Below are 24962 nucleotides of genomic sequence, written 5' to 3' on the forward strand. Positions count from 1 at the left end.
CCTCACAGGGGTCAGGCAGAGGGCGGAGGTTATGACACCCCCAGGGGCCCGGCTCATGACTTCTTGGACAAATGTCATATGATGGCCTCCACTCATTCCCTTAAACCCCACAGACACGCACATAAACACACACATGCACACAATCCCACTCTAAAAAAACAAACTGCTCATGACAGCAGACAAGTGAAGAGCTTGCTGATGCAGACAACATTTTCAGCAGTGTTGAGAGTTTCGAGAGAGAAGTGAAGGTTCTGATTTCTCAAGTCAAGACAGACGCCCAGACGATTTCCCAGAATAACCCTGTCAGCAGACCTCTCCGGTAAGAAGAGGCTCATTATAGGACACAAGTGTTCACAACTGATTACTAAATAGTAAGTGCATGACTCCGATTGGGCCAAAAGTTCTTAGATGTGATTTACAAGCCTATTTACCACCCTGTTGTTTTGCCTCAAAATGAAACAAGCTAATTTCCTGAAATATGAGGAAAAAAACAAGTCAATCCAAAATTGAATGAGTTTTTACATGCACGTCTAACCTGGACAAACTCATGTTTTATCATATAACTGCAGTAATCCATTCATGTAGTCACATAAACAGAATACTCTGATTTCTTAAATCAGACTAAGGTCTACAAATCTGATCTAGAAATAATTGAATGTTCATATTGCTGCAAGGTGTGTTCAAAAATATGAATAAAAAAATCTGATTACTGCCTCATTTAAACTCAGATTATGAAGAGCATGTAAACACACTCCCAACGTGCTTAAAAAGGCCAAGCAGCAAAAATGATAAATTGAATATTTTATCAAATTTTAACTGACAGATTCTGAAAGCTAATTTATGGTAATGGAAAATGTATGGAAACATTTTTTAAGCCTTATTATTTATGTTATTTTTTAATATTGGCAAAAAATGCACATACACATACACTATATGTACACTATTGGTTTAATCGAAGAATCATATCAGCTCTTATAATGTGGTGTTGTAAACATGTTTCATCAAGTCTAGCCTATTCTGAAGAGAAAGACAGATAATCAATAATAGAATAAAAAGGAGTTTAAAATGAAAAAGATCAGAAGATTCCTTACCTTCCTGGGTTTCACTTTGTCTTGGTAGTCATACTGAAAGATGCCCTTATAACTTAACCCCAACCACCACGGGATCCCCTGCTTATCCTGAGAGAGAGAGAGAGAGAGAGAGAGAGAGAGAGAGAGAAAGAGTGGAGAGCAAAATCTATGTTAGTGCTTGATAAAAAGGAACATCATGCAGGCCAGATCGACATTATCACCAAACGCCTTCTCACACTCTTAGAACATGAATGCCAAACAGGGCCATGATAAATGATGTGTTTGGTGCTCGTGTATGGTGTGTGTGTGCGTGTGTGTGTGCAGGCTGAAGCTAATGTAGATAAATTTACATACTCTTATGAGGCAGAGAGACCTACCTTAACCGCGTAGTAATGCACTCCATATGTAGGCAATGACTCCACTATACTCATATAACTGAAAAAGAGAAAGATAGAAAGTTATAATAAGAATATAATAAGTTAGTTATAATAAGACTTCTTACAGCACACAGAAACCTTTCATGGTCGCCATCATGCCATATGCTTGTTAGCCTTTTATCTGTAATTCAGTGGCTTTTCTTTCTCTGTAAATGTTCTGCAATGTATGTACCAACAGGAATGGTTGGACATGGAGCAGTATTATCATACATTAAATCTAATTTAATCTAATGTAATCTAAGTATACTTATTATATCAAGTTAAAAATAAGCAATATTAAGCCAGTAACACAAATTCCAAACGGTTTGTACTACAGACAGAAGGTCATATACATAATCAGCACATTTCACTTTTCCATTTTCAAGATTATACTGTAGGTACACCGTTCTCGATAATTCTGTCTTTCCTAGTATCCTCTGTGCTTTTATTTCTGTGGTCTTTTCCCTCTTCCTTTGAGCAAACTATTGGCCAATTACTTGTTGTTTTTCACTGATCATTTTATTCCCATCTGGATCCGCATCTTATTTGCAGTATTTACCTGTGTGCCCTTATCTGAGGTCCATTACCAAATCATAACAAAACTGCAAACTAAACTAAAGATGTAAATTAATATTATGAACTGCAAAATGGACATTTTTGCAAATGGACATTACAAATCACAAAGTGAAAACTTTTCCAAGCACAAAGCAAAAACTAAATCATATTGGAACTTGGAACTTCTAACTGCTAAAATAAGAGCCAGCATCTCGTAACCAATTTGTCCAATGTGGATTATTTTATTGCCATCGTTCCCCTGATAAACTATTCCAATCCATACAAATCTTTACAGTGTGGCTCATTTACATACTCCAGTTTACTGCACTTCATTTATTGCTTTGTTTATGAAGGTCTTACTTGACAATAGCCTGGCCTCTGGACTGCCCGCTCAGCTTCTTATAGTGCTCAATGACTCGTTCCTCACTGTAAAATAAAACACACACACACACACATATATATATAAAGAGTTGCACTGGGGTTATAGATGACAGTTTTGTGGCAGGAGGATCATGGGAACATGGCTGTCAGCCTGTTTAAATTCCACAGCAGGCAGAAACAGCACACAGATGCTGGGAAGAGAAGTGAAACCAGATCCGAGGAATGGAGATAAGTTCAAATGCTCAAAGAGATGTCTGAAGGATTGCTGTGTGCGAGTGTGTGTGTGCGAATTACTGCCTGTGTGTGACACTGTGCGTGACTGTGTGTGTGTCTGTGAGAGTAAATGTCTCTGTGTGTGTGTGTGTGTGTGTATAGTGAATAAAACTGTAATTTCTCTCAGTTAATTCAACCCAATCATTCAGTTTAATCACAACACAGTTTAAAATCATTTCTAATCAAAGACTAGGCCTTTGTGATAACTATTTTCACTATATACTTTCTCAGAACTAATAATTCAAAGTTATTATATTATTCTCTCTCAATCCTACTGATATAATTATAATATATTAGTATATTAATGCAATTTACACCCTCTGAGAGAACGATACATTTCTAAAAAAAATATGGGTATATCCATATATTTGTACAATGATTAGATAACTAATTAACATGACAGGACTATCAAAGATTATAACCCGTCACCAGTCAACCTCTGTGTGTGTTTGTGTGTGTGCGTGCATCTTACCAGTAAGCGAGTGACGGATGCTCCTTCAGTGCCTGTGTAGGCAGGGCAGGCAGCTTCTTTAGGTCAGAGTGTGTGGCTTCATTACTGCAACAACAAAACACAAGATGTTACCAGTGGAAAAACCCCAGTAAGTTGTATAAAAACCTCAATGACCAGTATAAAACCCCCAGGGATCAGAGTAGGACAGTACAATATGTTAAAAATAATATAATATGTCACAATATTTAAAGACATTTTACAATATATAATATTTACTGCAATATTCTGAGACATTTTGGCAGGCAGACAAAAATGTACTACTAGTGCCAGATTTTAGAAACTGATATCCAGATGTTTTAATACAATGATGTACTTATGTGTGTGTGTCAACAGAGGACAACAGTAGGACATACTGAAATAATACAGAGGAGGAGAGTGAGTGAGAGAGTGAAAGAAAGTGAGAGAGAGAGATGGGGTCAGTATGTGTAACATAATATTGTTTATTCTCTGCATTCCATTTCCTCCCATCTGCGTCTGTTCCCAGGACTCTCGCCCCCAACCTCGTTCATTCACTCCTTTTCTCTCTCTCTCTTCCTCCGCTCTTACTGTTCAGTGACACTCTGATACTGGGGTAGCGTGTGTGTGTGTTATTTGAGGCTGTTCACATGAACACAGTGTGTACCTCGTGAAGTCTCCTTTGGCTTCCTGAAAAGAGAACAGAGAACTTCAGTTAGACAAAAGAATCAGATCTGTGCTTAGTGGTAACAATATAGTAGAAGGGTTACACACAGGTTTTTGTGTGTGAGTGTGTGTGTGTTTGTGTGTGAGAAAGTACATAGAGAACTTTAGAAATGTTTATTTTCATGTCAAAACAGTACTTTTTCACTTAAAGGAACAAGAAGAATACGAGCGAGTCTTTACACTGATCTGTTTGAAACTTCCTTAAGTACTGATGAGGTGTGACACGATACAATTTATCCACACTACAACTACAACTTAGAGTATAATTATTATCCTATAAGTATTATTTTTATTTATATGTGCCTATTTAATTATTTGTCTAACGTGCATAAGACTTGCAAAATCATTGTCCCACAAAAAACTAACAAACCTGTATCATTATTTTTACATTTTTTTTTTATATTTGAGAAATTTTATTAGCCTACAAATTGGAATTTAACAAAACTGTAAATATTCTATACAGATTTTTGAGAGTTTAGGTTTTCTAAATGTACTTATTACTGCTTAGAATATACGTGTGCATATCACACACACGTGTAAATAGTGGCATAATAATGCAGTTTTACCCTTTAAAAGCAATAAAAAGAGCAAACAATTATTATTCAACTAGTTTATATTTATAAAAAATAAAATGTTTAACTATCCAATAAAACATACATCAAATAAAACAAAATGTTTTCAAACCAAGATTGACCTATCAGCTTATTAATGTTAACGGGCTTTTCTAGCTAAGTAAAAGCAACCCTAAGGTCAGCCAATATGATTGAGGTCATGCCTGTAGGTCGATAATGTAATAATTCTAACATGCCTATATTTTACAATACTTGTAACTTTCTCACACACACACGCGCACACACACACACACACACACACACACACACATACACACACACACAGTCTTACCTGCAATATGTAGGAGGCCAGTTCAAACACTACTTCACTGTCCACCTCTATGAGCTCCTATAAGAAAGAGAATAAGTTAGAGTAAGAACATGTGAGAACAGGTGAGAACACTTAGGACATACAAAACATCCATAAAACATCCATAAAGCACAATACAGTGAAACCAGAATATAGAACCCTAGCCCTAACAGCAAACAAATAAAAACTATTTCAGTTCTGATCAGTATTTGTCTTGTATTGCGATGTTGTTTATTTGTGTCTGCTTACTTCATCATTTAGCTCTGTTTACTGTTTTGCTGAGTACACACACACACACGCACACACACACAGGGGTGCTAATCACCCCACTTCACATGCCAGATGCCAGAAACAATACAGAGATAACTCCACCCAGGGGGTTAGAAATGTCAGGAATGTCACACACACACACTAAGAGTAAACTCAAACACATTTTCAGCCTCAGCTCAAATGCCTTATATACAGACAGTCAATTTTAGCCATAAAGGATAAATAAAGCTATACAAATATAACTAAAACACTTTCTTACAAAGTGTTCCACCCCAGGGGCTATTGCCCAGACTGCCCTCTAGAGGCTGAACAATCATACTGCAATTCTACCTGAGACTGGACTGTGTGAGACAGAGCACTACTTAAAAGATAACATGTATAGCAGAAATGCACTGAATACTTGGCAACCAAAATGTTTAGGCCAAAAAGATGGCAACAAAAAGAGACTGTCTGCCTTTCTCTGTGTATATTTTACAAACATATGGCTTATGCAGCATTGCTGAGGTAAATGTATCAGTAAGGTAGCACTGTTGAGATAGTTAATGAATAAAAACAGCACTGTTGTAATACTCATATGAATAAAATTGCACTGCTGAGGTAGCTGAAAGTGTAGCACTGCTTAAGTAAAGCTATGATTAGAATGGCACTGCTGTGCTTTGGTATAGTGCTATGTTGGTTTGTCTACTATGATAGTAAAAATGTTCAGTGTTCATTAAATATTTAAAACTATAGTTTAGTAACTGCATTTTCTTAGAAATGAAAAATATATACATTTAGGCTGTTTAGGCTAATTTATTTAGTCATAAAAAACAACTTAAAATTAATGACAACCTCAGAAAACATGTTCTGTATTAAGCCTTCAACCAAATGTTTAATTTTGTTCAGTGTTAAAACAAAGAAAAAATATTTTAGAATGCATCTCTACAATACAGTTTAAACTTAGAACATAACAGAACTGAAAAAAAAAAACAGAATAATAGCAGAATAATATAAATGAATAGAGATTACCTTATAAATGCATGATTTGGCATTGAGAAAGAACAGCTCGATGGTGGCATTGTCCTTCAAGTATGAAATACTCTCTATATAAAACCTGTAAAGAGCAAAAAACAAAACACAAAGAAATCCTAGTTACTGACATGTCATATAGCACAGTTCAATCAATCTCAATGCTATGCTATCACATTTATTACCTATACTGACCACCAGGGGTCATCACTTTCTCTTATTCAGAAAGAATAAAATATGGGATGTGGAGATACAAATTTCAGGACTTTTTTTTATAAAATAATAATTAATTAACAACTCAAAATGCTTCAAAAGTTAAAAAGTTGTGTCCTTTATTACTATTATTATTGTTCCTGAGATAATGCATGCCATATTCAATAAAATACATTTAAAATAATCCAATAAAAAAGTTATTTTTACTTAATAAAATGACACATGTAATTTGACTGGGGGAATTCAAATATTGCCACAAACCACAGAAACTGAGACTGAGGACACTGATGAGGCGTTTTTTATTAGAAGAGTAAGCTAAAGAGAGAGCAAAAAAACAGAAAGAGAGAGAGAGAGACACAGTGAGAGAGTGAGCAAGAGAGAAAGAAAAAAGGAGAGAGAGAGAGAGACATGCAGAGAGAGAGAGAGAGAGAGAGAGAGAGAGAGAGAGAGAGAGAGAGAGAGAAGAGAGAGATGATTAAAAGTGTATTGGCAGCTGCTTTAATTGCAGATGTGAGTGAGAGGCAAAGAGAGTCTTTTACACGCTTCAAAGGCTTAAGCTCCTCTTAATCAATATCCCAATCAAGAGCTGAGATCAGGATTACACACACACACACACACACAAACCACTAACACACTTCACACATACACATTTAACTGTGTTACTGCCAGTAAAGGAAATGCTTCTCTACACAGCTACACTTAAAAATAGATAAAGATGCTACACTGTTTTTGAGTGATGCCACAGAAGATGGACTTTTGGTTGGAGGATCACTCTATGAAGGACTGATTTAAGGCTTATTTAAATTGTATTAACATAACATATATGTAGTCTGAGCAGGCTTGGAGTGTGTGTTAGCCATGAAGTAAACTGATTTTCTGGGGTGGATTACTTGCAGATAGTTGATTACAGTTTGATGGCACTGCACGGTTTAGATAGGGCAAGTCCTGCTGCTTAATATGAACTATATATTATGTTTGTACTTTACTCTGGTCTTCAGATATGAAGCTTAGAAAACCAGTATGTATCTTTCGGCTCAATGCAGGCTTCAGGCTTTTTCAATGTAACACAGAATACTTCCTGTCTACAATGTGAATGAAATAATATTGTGTGTATTTGAACTGCAGTGTGTGTTGTCTCATGCTCTCATACAGAAAAAAGAGCATTATATTGTGCATCCAAGGACCCCTAGAGTCTCTAAACACACACAGACACACACAAGTAGTGTAGAGTTGAATAGTAGTGCTAACAGTATGAACTGCACTAATATAAACACAAAAACTTTTATATATGACTGGTAGCAGGTGTGTGTGTGTGTTTGTGTGTGTGTACATTAAAGTGTTTGTGTGGATCTGAGCAATCTACACAATAAAAACAAACCAAACACAATAGGAGCAGTCTTACGCCCAGTGCAAACACACATTCTCCTACTCGCACACTCGCACACGCGCACACACACACTCTCACATTGCATAGTCTATAAACAGCACTAATATATTTATGATATGTACAGTTATACAGATCTGCCTAAGATAAGCTCTGCCTAAAGCTCATTAGCATACCTCTGCCTTGTCTGTCTAATCCGTGAATACAGTCTGAACGAAATCCTGCCGTTGCCATGATGCTGAGATTAATGAGAGTGTTAATGAGAGGAACAGCAGCTCATGATTGGCTGACGTCTCCCACAGCGACCAGTTAACTCGGAGGGTCAAAGCCATTTTATACTCGCTCATGTTTAAGTCTGTAGTAATTGACCCTGTTAATCTGTGACAACAAAAAACATAAACATGCAAACACACATACACACACACGCACACACCCCAGTGGACCACTTCACTGCCAGAGTGTGAAGTGTTTCCACGCCGCTGTATCTCATCTTACGCCAATTAACTCAAACTGTATTCTTCCCTTTTTGTGTTTTTCATCACCTCTCAGAGTCGTCAGACTTCGAGAGAAACACCACGTTACGGTGTTTGTTTACACAGTAGGAAGTACGTAGTGTGTTATCGTGTTGTCACGAATGACACACACACAAACATAACAAACACAAACTTGCAATGCTCCCAACACAAGGAGCATGATAACAAGAAAATGCCTCCTCCTATACAGGCTGCTTCGCTAGGCAGCCTTGACACTCCAAAGGAACATCAGCCAATACATTAGTTAACCAATGCCAGCCCGCATTACAAAAGGGGTGATGAGGAGAAAGAGCACCATCTACCCACCCAGAGAGAGTAAGGTCAACTGTGCTCTCTCTGGGTCTGGCTGCTGATGCCGAAACAACAAGCAACGTGACCCCAGATCCTTTGGTCTCAGCGTCTCAAAGCCCAAGGTACCACTTTCTGAAGTCTGAACATCTACCTAAATTCTAATCTATCTAGCTACAATAATTACCGTCTATACTATATGGACAAAAAAACAGTACCAAGACAAAAGGTTGGACACACCCTCTCTCATTTCATGTTTTTGTATTTTTTATTATTATTTTCTACATTGTAGATTAACATTAAAAGACATCAAAATTATGAAGGAATGCAGATGCGATCATGAATTTAAGAAGTGTTAAACAATTCAAAATATGTTTTATACTGTTTTATAGATTCTTCAAATTAGCACATTTTGCTTTAATGCCAAATTTACCAACTCTTGGCCTTTATTCTCTTAGTCGGATTAATGAGGTAGAACCTGGAACAGTTCTCCAGCTGTCTTAAAGGAGTTCTAGAGGTGCTGAGCTCTTATTATCTGCCTTTTTTTCACTCTGCTCTCCAACCCATCCCAAAACACCTGGGTTGGGTTTTTATGTCAGGTGTTTGTGAAGGTCAAACACTTTTTTGTCTACTACCTAATTGAATATGTGTTCCTTCATTATTAGTATATAAATAAAGAACAAATATTAAAAGAGAATGTGTGTCCAAACTTATATCTGGTACTGGATATGTTTTGAAGTCAAGTGTGTGACTTAAAAGTAGCTGAATGCATTAATTACACCTTTCTGAACTTTCTGGTAAGAGAAAGTGTAATTGCACAAAGTGTGTGGAAGAGTAGTTTTAATGCAGATTATTGTAAAAAAAACTGTGTGAAATTCTGTTCGTACAGTTTTATTCATTTTTATGTTTTTTTTTTTTATGAAAGGTATACAACAATTGTACAACATTGTACATCCAACAAACCTACCAGACCACTCTTCATTCTGTTTTTGAGAAATAATATATAAGATGTTATGGCGATGGTTGTGCCATGACAGCGATACCATTAATTTGAATATTTTGTCCCCTCCCAAATAAACAATAGTACAGCTTTGAATTTAAAAGAAAATGTTAGGGACTACTGCTTTAAGATTTAGCTTCAATGGTAACTAAAGTAGGACTTACCTAACGCAGAAATAGAGAACGATGGGGCCGGATTTTTTGGGGAATTCGTGTTCCAGAACACGTCTGTCCAACTGCAGCCAGCTGAAGTGCCCCCTGTAGAGAAGAGAAGATACGAAAGATGAGCGTTCCTTAATAACTATACCAACAACCAGCTTATTTTAAGAAACAGCACACACAATACATTAGTGCATCCCAAAAAATGTTAATATATCACTGAAAAGTAAATTTATTTCAGTAATTCACTTAAAAATGCATAAAGTATATAGATGTATTACACACAGAATTATTTATATATTTTATTGTTGATGATTATGGCTTACAGCCAATGATAACCCAAAAATCAGTGTCTCAGAAAATGTGAATATTATATAAGACCAATTGGTACTTTTGGCAGTGTGGGCAGTGGGCAGAGTCCTGCTGGAAAATGAAATCCACATCTCCATAAAAGTTGTCAGCAGAGGCAAGCATGAAGTGCTGTAAGATTTTTTGGGAAACCACTGCACTGACTTTAGACTTGATAATAAAACACAGTGGATCAACACCAGCAGATGACATGTCTCTCCAAACCATCACTGACCATCAGTAAATTTTGTATTTCATTAGAAAATCAAGGGATCAGAGTCTGGAGGAAGAGTGGAGAGACACACAGTCCAAACTGTTTGAGGTCTAATGTAAAGTTTCCACAAATAATGATGGTTTGAACTGAATTACCTGAAATAAAGTAACTTTTTAATTACTTATTTTTTTTAGATGCACTTGTACTGTATATACCCAATCTGCGATTTATGTACTAAAGAAAAGCAATATTAAATACATGATATTATACCACAATGACCTACATACAGGTTACTTACTGAGAGAGAGAGAGAGAGAGAGAGAGGGACAGAGAGAGGGATAAGGAGAGCAATACAGAGAAAAAGTGTGTGTCTGTGTGCGTGTTTGTGTGTGTTAAAAAGTGAGACAAAACACAGCAGAGGATGCAGCCGTGTCTTTATTAGCATATCCCTGGTGGAATGCTCTCTTAGAAATCGGAGATTGTTCTGCAGTTGAGGTCAAAGGTCACCCGACTATATTCTGACATGTTTCAAAACTACAAATACCACGGTCCCCCAGAGTGCGCCTGCAGGGCTTTACTGCAGGGCGATACAGCCGGAGGAAAGTGTGTGTGGGTGGCTCAGTGTATGTAGTTTATATGTATGTATGCATTCAGGCCTGAGCCTTTTAAAGTACAAAAATCACCTTCATGTACTCCAGAGAGCAGCTTCAGCACCTGCCCCCAGAGCTGCTGCACTACCTGACCTTTATGTTTCAAGTCAACCGGCTTCCTGTTCTTTTGTCTGGACTACTGTCAGTGGGGATTTATTATTTAATAGAGAAACAGTCACTATGCAGAATTATTTCTGACAAAAATAAGTCCATATCTCCAAAAAAAAAAGGTGTCTGAACAAAAAACAACCAATAAAAATAATCATCAAGCTCATAAGTCATGGTATCCATAAATAATCCATTATCTTGATCAAATAAATTAAGATTATTAATAATAGTCATTATTTTGATAAAAAGTAAACAAAGTAATTCATGAATAAAAAATCAGTGTTTTGAGGGACTAAGATTTTCCCAAAATAATATGATTTATTAATAAATTAACTATAATTTCAGACAAATAGTCCAAGTAAGTCACTTGCATTATAAAATAACCTACAATATACAGAGTAAATTCTACTGTTTTAAGATACAAAATAAACCTTTAATGTAATAAATTAATGTAGGGCCTTGTGACACGTTCTCAAATCAATATCACAATTAATTTGACCTTAATTACAATTACTAAAGATCATTTCAAACAACGATGGACAAGGCATATTTTGGTAATTTGGTACAAGCTGCTCAAAATGTTTAACTGACATTTTTAAAGATATAACCGATATGTGCAAGATTCATTTGGATGGAAGATCTGAATGTTGGTTTTGATTAATTTCCAATTATTTACCCAGCTCTTAATGCAAAATAGTTCAATTCAACTGTAATGATGAATTAATACTATGTGAGTTTTTCTTCAAATTAAAGTGGAGGGGCTTGTGTTTTACTAGCTCTAATGTTAAAGACAAACTCACGTGTCATCTGTGTAGGAGATTCCAAAATACTCCTTCTCCTTCAGATTGAAGTGGGATGCTACCAGGTCCAGGAGATCCTTCGCCATCAGCTTGGGCTAAGGGAGAGAGAGAGAACCAGGAAAATTAAGACCACAGATTAAACAGATCAATATAACTTAATACAGTTCCATGTCCGATTCAGAGGCTAAAAAGCCAAATATACAGATCACCCACATCTCTGAATACACACACAGACTGTACTGTATCTACAGTCATCAGAATACAGTAATGGAAACATGTCTGTGTTGTTACCAAACACAGACACACACACACACAGCTGTAAATCATTTCATGAAATATGGACCTTTTGATCCAGACCTTACCCACATTTGTATATGTGCACACATACACACACCCAAACACTACTATTATGATTCATGTGAGAACCAACCATAAGAGAATTATATATGTGTGTAGTGTGTGTGTGTGTGTGTGTGTGTGGTTAACCGTATATGTGTCATCAGCGATGTGTAAAGACACTGAGATCACTGGAAACCCACGTCCCAGTTCATTCTACATTCATCTCTACTAACTAAACCAGCAGACCTCACAGCAAATCCCACACAGCTAGAAAACATGTCTGCTTCAACATCTGGAACACCAAAGTCGTTCTGGAAAAACAAATATATTGCAGAACTCTTTTAAATTCTTTTATGGAATTTTAAAGTCATTGTGGAACATCAACTTATTATTAATCGTCAAACTTATTACAGAACAAAAAACTCATTCTGGAATACAAAAGTCATTCCAGAATTTTAAACTCATTCCTGATTTTTCAAACTCATTATGAAAAAACAAACATATTGTAGATGAAAGTCATTCTGGAACACCAAACTCATAATTAAACATCTAACTAATTTAAAAATATCAAAGTCCTTCCAAAAACATTCATTCTGGAACATGCACCTTCTACCAGAACTCATCCTGGAACATAAAACTGATTATGGAATATTACAATCACTTTAAATTATTAAAGTCATTTCAGAATATACAAGTCGTTCCAGAATATCAAAGTCATTCCAGAATATCAAAGTCATTTCAGAAAATCAAAGTCATTTCAGAAAATCAAAGTCATTTCAGAATATCAAAGTCGTTCCAGAATATCAGTCATTCCAGAATATCAAAGTCATTTCAGAATATCAAAGTCGTTCCAGAATATCAGTCATTCCAGAATATCAAAGTCATTTCAGAATATCAAAGTCATTCCAGTATATCAAAGTCATTTCAGAATATCAAAGTCATTCCAGTATATCAAAGTCATTTCAGAATATCAAAGTCATTTCAGAATATCAAAGTCATTCCAGAATATCAAAGTTATTTTACAAAATAAAACTCATTCTAAATTGTCAGCGATTCCTGCTTAAACTTATTCTAGACTATTAAAGACATTTCAGAATATTAAAGTCATTTCAGAATATCAAAGTCATTCCAGAATATCAGTCATTCTAAATTGTCTGTGATTCCTGCTCAAACGTATTCTAAAATATCAGTCATTCCAGAATATCAAAGTCATTTCAGAATATTAAATCATTCTAAATTGTCAGTGATTCCTGCTCAAACTTATTCTAAAATATCAAACTCATTCCAGAATATCAAAGTCATGTCAGAATATTATAAGCTATTTAGATCAAATTAATTCTAGATAATCAAACTAATTCTGCAATGCCAGTCATTCCTGCTCAGAATTATTCTAGAACGTCAAATTCCTTCCAGAATATCGTTTTGGTTTTAAACATAATGTAGAACATCAAGCACATTCCAGAACATCAAACTGTGACTTCTCTGTTCTTTCTACTGTCAATGATTGCCTGCTTGTGCCCTAACGAACACACACACGCACTCACGCACGCTCACATACACACAGTCATATACACACACTAAAGCCATGCTGTATGTGGGGGTATGCCATGTGTTGTCCACAGGCCTGTGTTTAAATGCCCTAATTATTGTTTCTGTTTCACACAGGCCGCTTTCAATTAACTCTACACACACCCCACAGACATATACACATATGGCACACACACACAAACACACACACAATAATCATTTAAGAGAGCCAACATGCCCACACACACTAAAAATAACCCATAGAAACCTGGAACAGATATACAATTACAGCAACTGCCAAGAAAGAAAGGAAGAAAGAGAGACAGAAGAAGAGAAAAAAAAGAAGAGGAAGAAAAGAATATAGATCACACACTATATGTATATATATAGATTAAAGAAAAAAAGATCATAGCACATTTGGAACGTAGTTGTGGGTGATATTACCTTAAATCAGGATTAATTAATTGAACATTTTACCTCAATAACGATGAATGGATAAATGTTGTTATAAATGATAAAAAAAACCCAGCAGTTTCCTTTGGTAAAAGTTCTTTAAGTTTTCAATATTGCCTCCTTTTTTGCAGAATGAATAGATCAAAGTCATATAACTTGGTTTCAACTCAAGGTCATTAACAATAATTATCAGGAAACCAATAGGTGTAGAATCAATAAGCTTTGTTTAAACCCCAACCATTAAATATTAGTGTTGTACTCTATCTAAAGATCAGTAAACTTTTACTCAGACTGGATAAATACGATACAACGGTTTTGTTCAGAAATTTGATTTAAACAATCGCATTATTTGTCCTTGATTACAGTATTGCAATATACTGTGATATACTGAATTATAAGCCCTATAATCATGACGCGTATCGTATTGACAAGTTATTGCCAATACACAGCCCTAAACAATACACGAGTAAACAACACCCAACAATACTAAAGTCACAATTTAATTTAGCTGCTCTTTAATGTACTAAAAAGTCCAGATTTGGGGTTGTGGTGCAAAACATGCACACTGCTGAAGTGTGGTGTTGGTTTGTGCTGGCTACTGTCCACAGAGGTCTATAACTGACCACACTGGACAAGTTAAGAAGTTTTGCTACTGTTATTGAATGATCAAGTATCCTACCATAACCCATTTTAAATGGAAAGTCCAAAATGTTCCCAACAATTCAGAAACATTTTTATGAGAGTGTTTGTGTCCGTCAGCTTTTGAGCACATGTGTAATAGACAATTCATTTCCTCAATTAGTGTGTGTGAGTGTGTGTGTGTGAGAGAGAGAGACTGAGGAAGTGGTTTTAATGTAACCACAGCCCTCAATCACTGACTGCTTGTGGCGATGTGTGTACTTGTGTGGTTAAAAACCTGAAAAGACAATATGTTCATACACACCCAGCCCTCAGCTACAATAAACCAAGTAATGTTCTGAATTTACTTCATTCAAAAGTGTCCATCATAGCAACATGAATAGCATGGATACCGGCACAACACGTGCCTGTTTCTTCTTCTATTGTTTATGGGGTGACAATAGCTTATCTCAACTTTCTGTAATCGGTCCAAAATTTGAAGCATCTAGTAAGGGTTTTTACACTGCAAGTGAAGTGGATCATGGTACAGTTGATCCGGATAAATACCATTTTTTTTAGGCTGGACCAAATCAAGTATTGTGGTCTTTCTATCTTGGTTATAACGAAACTGAAAAAAAAAAAAAAGTTCAGTACATCCAAAAGTGAAGTACGGTTGAAAAGCGGCTAGAAGGTTACTGACGGTTAGAGATTAACTAAAATGTTTTAACAATTTTTTACATATTGCAGGTTTAACTTATGTAGCCACCACTCAATAAATTAAATAGGGCGTATTTTTGCCTTTAAAAGCAAAAGCAATAATACAACTACAATATAAACACATTTAACACTTTTAAATATCCCAGCAGACAAACTAATAAAGCAGAACACAATTACCTCAGCAGTGCTGTTTGAATCATGGATTTACTTTAGCAGTGCTACTCTAGTCTAGTATCATAGTAAATATACTTCAGTAATGCTATTTTATTATGAACTACCTCAGTAGTGCCATTCAAGTTACATGTAAATAAAATGTACACACAACTTAATTTTCTTAGACAAACAATGATTTCAGGGAGGTATCTCCTTGGACAAACAGTAAGAAAAAAAATACTAAAAGGATCCTCGAATCTCCTGAAAATATCATCCAGCCTGTGTGAATGCTTACTATAATATACTTTGTAATTTTTTGTTTAATATAGGTACGCCAAACTATCAAAACATACTGCAAAATTGGTCTTGGGGCCTAAATGTTTAGCTTTTCTCACCAGTAGAAAGTACAAGTAAAGGGCATGACAAAAAAATAATTGCGATTAATTGACTAATCAAACAAATAATCAGCAGATTAGTCGACAACTAAAATAGTGATTAGTTGCGGCCCTACTGAAATAACACTTAAAATAAGAGAGTAACTGTTTGGTATGAAAATTCTCTCTCTTCACTAATTCCACCAAACAGAGAAAATATTTTTGGTTGCCAAATATTAAATGCATCCAACTGACAGACTCCAACTTCACTACCACAACAGATCTATCTCTGCACTGATGTACACGTTTTAATCAAGACAATGTCCCTGTATCAGACAGTCAGGTCAGCAGCAGCATGGGAACCTCTATTTATCACTCCCTCTTCCAGCTAATTTAAAGCAGAGACAGCTAACAATATCAGAGATGTAGAGATGGCCGTGATAATGAGGCGTTAATATCCTGCTACCATGATGAGAGGAACATTACATTGTGATCTAGAGATTATAGCTACACTATCACTCTGGGCAGGTGGTGCTCTTATCCTTAGCAGCCTAAACTGATCAGATTCAGGACTGATGTGGACTTTCCTGGTTTGGAGAGTTTTTCCTATAATTGATGCTCATGTGTGGCATGCAGGAGCGTGCCATGATTTAATAACACAGAGATGCTGTAAGTACAGTATGCATCAGATAGTACAATTACAGACAGCCAGGAGAGTGGCGGCAGACTACAGGGCTCGGCTGCATCATTTTCTCATTTCTTTGACAGCAGTGTCAAGGACGGCCATCAGTTATGAAGACGTCTGCTCGCTGAAATGTTGACAATCTAGCAGAAGATCTGGATTACAGAATGCACAGTGCTGCTACACACAGGGGCTTTAAACAGCCTACTTGTTGTAGTGAAAATAGCAGCACGTGTGGAATAATATTAGTAAAAATGCACTGACCTGTAAAAGGAAGAAAAGCACTGCCATCACTGATAATTCGGGACTCGGCACACCAGAAACTCAATATATTTTGTCATTTTTTGTCATATTAGTTTCAAATCCCATAATATTAATAAATAATAACTCTATTGCCTCAGTCTACATGCTTCTATGCTTCGGCACTTGAGATGTTGCTTCTGTATCTTTTAGCTTGTCAACAAATGCATGTGAAAATAGTATCTTTTAGTGTTGTCCCAAAGTGCACAATCCACTTACTGGCTGTAAAAAGTTTCACTAGAGATGGAAAGATCAAAAGTCAATCGAGTCTTGGATATCTTAGCCAAAGGTGAGTAACAGCCAGCTTAAATTTCCTGCATAAAGGAGATCACTGGTTCGAATCCTGTTCATGTACCTAGTCATCAGCTACCGGAGCCCTGAAGGAGCACAATTGGTCTTGCTCTCTCTGGGTGGGTTGATGGCTCCTCTCCCCACATCACTCTTAGGGTGATGTGGATCAGCACAAGGCTGCGTCTGTGAGCTGATGTATCAGAACCGAGTCGCTGTGCTTTTCTCCGAGCGTGCTGTGATGCTACTCGGAAATGCTGCATCAGCAGCAGTTCAGAAAGAGGTGGTGGTTGACTTCACATGTATTGGAGGAGGCATGTGCTAGCGTTCACTCTCCTGTTGGTGGGGCATCACTAGTGAATTGAGTCCTAATGAGTGGGTTGGTAATTGGCCTTGGAGAATTGGGGAGAAAATGGGATAAAAATTAGAAATAAAAATATTTTAAAAAATTGTTAATTCTACCTTAATCTTCTACCTTAAAAATGTCAAAAGGTCAAGAACTGCAACGACTATTCTATAAAAAATATAATTATAATAAAATAAAAAAAATTACATCACAAGTAGACATGGCATATACTACTGAGCTCTGATGCAAACAATCAAACAATCATTTTTTTAAAAGGTTGTGAAAAAGCTATGGCTGTTCGTTATGTGTGAGAAGGCTTTAGGACTGTGTTATGTGTCATGGCTGATAACCTCTGTTTCTGTACTCAGTGATGTTTTAGTACATGACATCACTGCATAAGCTGTTTAACCGATCCCTGTGTTTTCTTTGAGTCAAGCAGTATTTTCAGAGGCCAAGCAGATATGGTATTTTAAGGTGCTCTTGAGGGAAGTTCTTTTTGTTTTGCAAATATGATGTAATCCCTAATCAAATGAGATTCAAGATGGGGTAATGAATTTTTACTACAGGACGTCAGGAAAATATAAGACAGATTTGCACAGCATATGAAATCTCAGCATAAATGACTGAGATGGGAGTAGCTACTCTATTTATACACTGCTGTCTCCTCCAAAAATGTGATGACCATTCCTATAATGCACATATGGTAATAATGATATTTTAGATTGAATATGATTCATGGACCAACTAATCAATTATAGAAATGGTCTTTTTCTGCACACTTAAATAATCAAATACGTCTGAGGTGAGGATTTTTTTTTTTTGCTACACTACTGCATGTAACTGAGCCTACACTATACTTTCTCTCACACATACACACAGACTTAATCACAGTTCAGAGAATTGACATTGACGAAGAAACAATCAAACAAAGCAAAAAACTTGACAATTTCAGGACATAAGAGAACCCATGGTTCAGAGTTTTTCTAGCGGGGAGTTTCCCTCAGATCTGCACCAACATACAGAGGCCACCATCAGCCCAAATTACAGCATGTGAAAATTACAGCCTTCCACACAAACTTCAGACAGAGTTTCAACTTCAGATACACATGACAATACACTTTTTCTTAGACTGCTGAAAATATCATTAGTACTTATACAATACTCCCGAACTGCATGTTTCATTACAAAAAGTAAAATGTCGTTAAATATTGTATAAATCCAACTTTCCATTTCTGACAGCAATGTTTAATAGCAAAGATGAATGTAAAATCACTATTTAGCAAGGAAGAGGTCAATATGAGCATTTGTATGTGTACAAGATTTGCTTATTAATGCTCTGTAAGGTGATTATGAGACCATCCATAAATCTTTGTGTGTAGTCTTAAATTATAAGTGGCACCTTTTAAAATTTTATAGGAGACATTCCTGCAAGCTTCTGCATTAAATTCTCAGGGTCTTTATTTTCTGATGTTTAGCAGGCCTATTCCATGTCAGCTAACCCAGACTATCCCTATCAGTGCAGGATTTAGTGTAGTGATCCCCTGATGATGCCTTTAATAGGGCGTCGAGGTCAGCATTAAATCTGTATAATATTTTATTTTTTATGTAAAAAAAATTATGTAAAGATCAACACAATGGGATTTTATTTATATACAAGTGCTTGTTTAATCATATCTCTTCAACTTTGAACACATATTTTCAATTATAAGTTAACTGTTATAAGTACCATTAAAAAAAAAAACATATATAGATAGATTCTTTATTGATCCTGTGGGATTATTAGGCAAAATATGCGTTAGACTGACAGAACTACAAAACTCACATAAAGAGTCTTTTAAATACTGCACTACAATATTTCAGGCCTATGCAAAAGCACCTGGCCCTAAAGGCTGCATAGATAAACCCATATTCCTGAAATTCAGTAAAAGCTCACCTGAGATCAGCTTTATTGATTATACATGACACAGCTGAGCACAATCCAACTCTGGAGTCTGTGGAAGTCTCTATTACCACTAAAGAACTACAGGGCAGTTTATTCACCATTAGCTCTTCAGAACTGCAGGCCAGACTGTTCAGCTCAGACGCTTCTGCTGCAGAGTCGAAGACCATCCACTATAAATGTCAGACTGGCAGGGTGTCTTTAATGAGGCGAGAAAGAGCAGGAGGAAGAGGAAGCAGTCAAATGAGACTCCAGAGAGCAGCAGCCAATCAGTAAAACAGAGCTAGCAGCTTGGGTGTGTGTGTGTGTGAGTGTGTGTGTGTGTGTCTGTCTCTCTGTCTGTCTGTCTCTATATCTGACTGTTAGATCCTGAAACCAACTGCCATTCCCTCCTGATTCTTCAAGAAGTTCTTCAGAGTTCAGAATTACGGATTCACTGGCTAGAACAATACAGTTATGTTAGGACATTGCTGTAATGATCTGTACCCAAATGTCACTCCAAAAGGGTACACATTTTAAACACTCTCAAAAATATAGGTTCGACAAAAAGGTTATTTGATTGAAGTCATAGAAGACTCACTTTTGGTTCCAAAAAGAACCATTTGGGACAAAGCCAGACTACCTTCATTTCAGGCACTTTGGCAGCCCAAAATTATATTAATAAGGTCCTAAAACCAATGGCCTGAGCTTTTTTTGAACGCAAACTCCAGTGTGCTATTCCAACAGGACAATACTTGTCCACATACTGCTGCAGTCTCAAATGCTTGCCTTGAAGATCCAGATATTATGCCATCACCTATCCTTATTGAAAATGAATAGGATACTATTGGATGTGCCATAAACACTCATCAACACATACGTTAACTTCAAAGCTGCATGGGATGGATGGGACAAAGTTGCCCATACATTTGTCTAAACTTTTCTAAAATTTGTTGTTCTTGGTTCCTTCCAATAACATTCCAAGCCTAAACTTCCTTCTGGGTGTAACCACGTCTTCCATTGAGGGGTGTAATATCGGCAACTGTCCTTGGATGCTTCTTCTATACAGCTCAGCCAAAACAGCTCTGCAGAACAAAGCTGGAACTGAAGCTGGTGCTCTCTGCAGCGCTGGACGAGCCACATTGCTTTGCTGTTTCTGACCTTTAAAGAAAGTTATGAGAACATCCTGCAAGTCTAGGTCTCCTAGGACCCTCAGAAATACCCCATCCAGAAAGAGAGGAAGAGGCGTTCCTCAAGGAACTTGGAATATTAATATCCCCAATGGCCTGATTAACCTGGCTACCACTCTTGGAGGTTCCACCCACACAGGAACAGAGAGGTAGAGAGAGAGACAGAAAGAGAGAGAAATAGAGAGTGAGAGAAAAAAAAACTCAGCTTGCATCTGCTTTGCTTAGTGAATATGAACTGAGGGAATTAAACTGATGAATGTGGACAGCACCTCCCTTCGTCCACAGCTCCATAAAGAATCAGCGGGGAACAGGAGAGAAAGTGGGTAGGGACGGAAGTGGTAATGTTCCTGCTCGTTTATGGCCCATAAAGAAAGGCCTACCTCAGTGGGGGATCACAGGAGATGTACTTAAAGAAAACAAAAAGTGAGAACACCACACTGCCAAGTGTGAATACCAATCTACAGTTCATCAAGATGGTTTAATAAACAATCCCGTTTCTCATTTAATTTAACGCCTCTGACATGCCAAAGGCCAATGGCCAGCATGTTCATGACAAGGCAATGTGAATTATCAACATTTTGAGTGAGGCCATTCCATTTCCAAAATTGTGTAGGTTTTTAATATGCTGTAAAATCCTCACAGCAATGCTCCAAATCTTTTGGAGCTTTTTCTGGACAGTAGAGACTGTCTCTTTTATAATACTCTTGATTCTGCCATGATTGTGCAGGTGTCCCAATACTAAACGCAATAGTGTCAGAAAGTAAAGCACCAAGTTCAGCATCTGTCACATAAGAAGCACATACAGGTCTGGGGAAAAAAAATTAAAGACCACTGAAAAATGATAAGCTTCTTTGATTTTACCAAATTAAAAAAACTCTGGATATAATCAAGAGGAAGGCAGATTATCACAAGCCATCAAACCAAGACGAACTGCTTAAATTTTTGTGGAATAAAAAATAACCAGGGTTATTTAACCAAATATTAATTTCTGAACTCTTCATAAACTTTAATTGTATGAACTTGTTCTCTTTGCATTATTTGAGGTCTGAAAGCTCTGCATCTTTTTGTTATTTCAGACATTTCTTATTTTCTGCTAATAAATGCTCTAAATTACAATAGTTTCTTTTTGGAATTTGGGAGAAATGTTGTCCGCAATATATAGAATAAAACAACAATGTTCATTTTACTCAAACATATACCTATAAATAGCAAAATCAGAGAAAGTCATTTAAAAACTGAAGTGGTTTCTTTCATTTTTTCCCCAGAGCTGTGTTAATAATTAAACTAAAGCATGTTTGTTATTGAGACATTATACAATTACTAACACAACTTTAACAGCCAGGTAAGCCTTTTTACCATCACCATCACTATGTGCAATATTATCACTTAATTACTATTTATTTGCCATAAACCTATGTGCAATATCACTGGTCATATGTACTGGGGAACCATGTTTCCTCTAATCTTAGTTTTTGTAGATTTACATATTTTTAGTACTCTAGATTTTCTTTTTCTATTTATAGATTTTATATAGTACTTTTATAGTATTTTCTAAAGTCTCTTCTGTTCTGTCCTCTGAGCTGCTCTAACAATTAAAATTTCCCTGCAGTGGGATTAATAAAGAATTATCTTATCTTAATATTATCTTAATACTATTAAAATATCATATTTCCTCTCATGCTCACTTCTCGAGTTCTTCAAGTTCTTCTGCCACTGCTGCTCACTGTCACTTGAGCTATTTCAACTTCTAAACGGTTTCTCTCCTCCCTAAATCTTTCTGCTCATCAGACCAAAACCAGATCCCAAATCAAACTCAGCCATGCAGCACATCAAACACAGCACTCAGAGGAATGCTGGAAGAAGAGAACTGCTGGGAAAAAGCTCCAATATATGAAATGATATATCTCCAAAGATGAGAGAATGATTTCAGCAAGTTTAAACCAGATTGGAGAATAGAGGGATCAGCTCAGCTTAGAGAATCAAAACTGACAGATGTGTGTGTGTGTGTGTGTATGAGAGAGAGAAAGAGGAAGAGAAACAGAGTGAGAAACAGAGAGATAGCAAGAGCGATACAGATACAGAACACCTTCTTAGAAATAAGACTGCTTCAAATGTTTTTTTTTAAATGTCATAGAAAAACACTTGGCTCTAAAACAAATGTAAGGGCCTATTTGATATAAAGTTTTTTACCTATGTACGGGATCTTTACACATTTTTATTAAAAACACAAAAGTGGTTCTTCTGTAGCATTATTCAAAAAATTGTTTTATGTGCTTTTTAAAAAAGATTATACACTAAATAGACAACAAGTATTGGGACATTCATTGTTATTGTCTAGGGTATTACAAACAGTTCATTCTGCTTTCATTGAAATATGTGTCTAAGGTCCAGGGAGGGCTTTGTACTACAATTTACTAGGAACACTGCTGTAAGGATTTAATTGCATTCAGTGCAAAAGTATTGGATGGGGCACCATCATTCCAGAAAACACAATTCCACTGCTCTACAGCTCAATGAACTAGGGGGTGGCTATATAACCCTCTAGCCCACATCTGACATTAGGTATGGTGTCAATATCTTCGTGGTTATGTGCTCCAAAGAGTCCAATTCTATTGGTAATACTTTTCTACATGGACTTATATAAGCCTTGTGGGTGCATTTTCATATTAGAAGGGGTGTCCGCAAACATTTGGGTGTTTAGTGTGTAATATGGGCATGAGCATTCTTCTGTCTGTATAGGAAACACTGTGTCTGTCCCATGAATGGGGATTTCCTGAGTTTTAGTGTGCAAGAATGTGTGTGTGTGTGTTTGGGGGTGAGGACAGTGTGAGGAAAGAGCGCTTGTTAAGGAGACAGAGTGTGTTGCAGGGATGTTTATGTTTGCATGGCGATATGTGACCTAAGAGCCTGAAGCATTTGTGTTGTTATGGAAACTGAGCTGATTGAATTTTGGTGGGCATGGCCAGTCGAGAGACCGAGCTCCGATTGGTGCTGAGGTCAGTGAGGGGGATGCCGACCGGGGTTGTCATGGAAACACATGTGCCAGAATAACTGCTGAAGAGGCTGCAGTTTAACAGGCCTGACAGGCCTTTCTTCACACTGGAGCATGAACACACACATACAACATCAAAACAATCTGCCTAATTTGAAGAGCCCCTCCTCAGACCACAAAAACAGCTCTGACCCACTGTAACCACTACATCTCTCTGTATACCTTGAAAGGTCAATTACCCAAACTCAAACTCATACCCAATTCCCTAGAATTCATACCCCCAGCAATAGAAGCCAACCAGCCGTCTCTATTCAAACTGCAAAATGAAAGCTTCACTCCCAGCTCTGAAAAATCACCCAACAGACTGCTGTGATGACCAACATCACATTAGGACTGATGTGGGGGTGAAATACCACCAAACTACTTAAAAAGAAGCAAGGATCAATTGTACTCTCTCGGACTCTGGCTGCTGATGCAAAGCAGCATAATCTGGGATTCGAACCAGTAATTCTCACATCCTTGGATCAAAGTGGTAGCGCTTCAGAGAGGCCACACTATAATAAGTTGTTTTAATGTTATGGTGGACTGGTGTATATACCCTACAGTATGTTGGGCAAATCACATTTGCGCTATTCATTAATTAAATTAAATCAATTTTAGCTAAAAATTTAGCATCTGTATAGTTCTATATATATATATATATATATATATATATATATATATATATATATATATCTTCTCTTTATCAAAATAATCTCTAATACTCTGTCACTCTGCACTTTAACCTCATTTCAGTTTGCTAGAGTACAAAAGAAAGTCAAAAATGGTGCTGTTGTTGAATTACTTGCTAAAAAAGAACTTTAATATCACTCTCTTTCTTTCTCTCTCTCTCTCACTCTCAAACACACACACACACACATATACAGATACAAAGGAACCCCCTCTCTCCAGCAGATGGTAATTAACTCTCAGAGGAGTAGTGAGGATTTCCCTTCTCAGACGAGCGAGAGGAAGTCTGAGATAGTGATCATTAAAACAGACTCTGCAATCACACCTCCAGAACGCTACTCTGTAATACTCTCAAAGTGTGAGTGAGTTCAAACACGCCATTGTTAAATCACTGCACTGAGACTGCATTCATATATTACTACTACAGTAAGCAGTGATGTAAATAGGATTTTGCTCCCTTAATATAAGATCTAAACGTTTCGCTATGCTCCATTTAACTAAAGCAGTAGGGTGTAAAATTAAAGATGCCATTTAATCTACAAATGCTTTGATGA

The 24962-nt window shown here is 36.7% G+C and overlaps 1 protein-coding gene across 10 annotated transcripts in view; it reads right to left on the minus strand.

Moving 5' to 3' along the window:
* frmd4a (FERM domain containing 4A) overlaps positions 1-24962 on the minus strand; it is a 221781-nt gene that overhangs the window by 39582 nt on the left and 157237 nt on the right. For all 10 annotated transcript variants that reach the window (XM_049483655.1, XM_022679567.2, XM_022679566.2 and 7 more), the window contains exons 3-11: positions 11783-11877; positions 9669-9761; positions 6087-6171; positions 4791-4847; positions 3829-3851; positions 3168-3251; positions 2402-2467; positions 1448-1505; positions 1092-1178 (exon numbers count right to left, since the gene is read on the minus strand). In XM_049483655.1, the coding sequence (XP_049339612.1) occupies positions 1092-1178; positions 1448-1505; positions 2402-2467; positions 3168-3251; positions 3829-3851; positions 4791-4847; positions 6087-6171; positions 9669-9761; positions 11783-11877 (648 nt within the window). The remainder of the gene's footprint in view (positions 1-1091; positions 1179-1447; positions 1506-2401; positions 2468-3167; positions 3252-3828; positions 3852-4790; positions 4848-6086; positions 6172-9668; positions 9762-11782; positions 11878-24962) is intronic.

This window comes from Astyanax mexicanus, chromosome 9 (genome assembly GCF_023375975.1).
Source record: "Astyanax mexicanus isolate ESR-SI-001 chromosome 9, AstMex3_surface, whole genome shotgun sequence".
NCBI lineage: Eukaryota > Metazoa > Chordata > Actinopteri > Characiformes > Acestrorhamphidae > Astyanax > Astyanax mexicanus.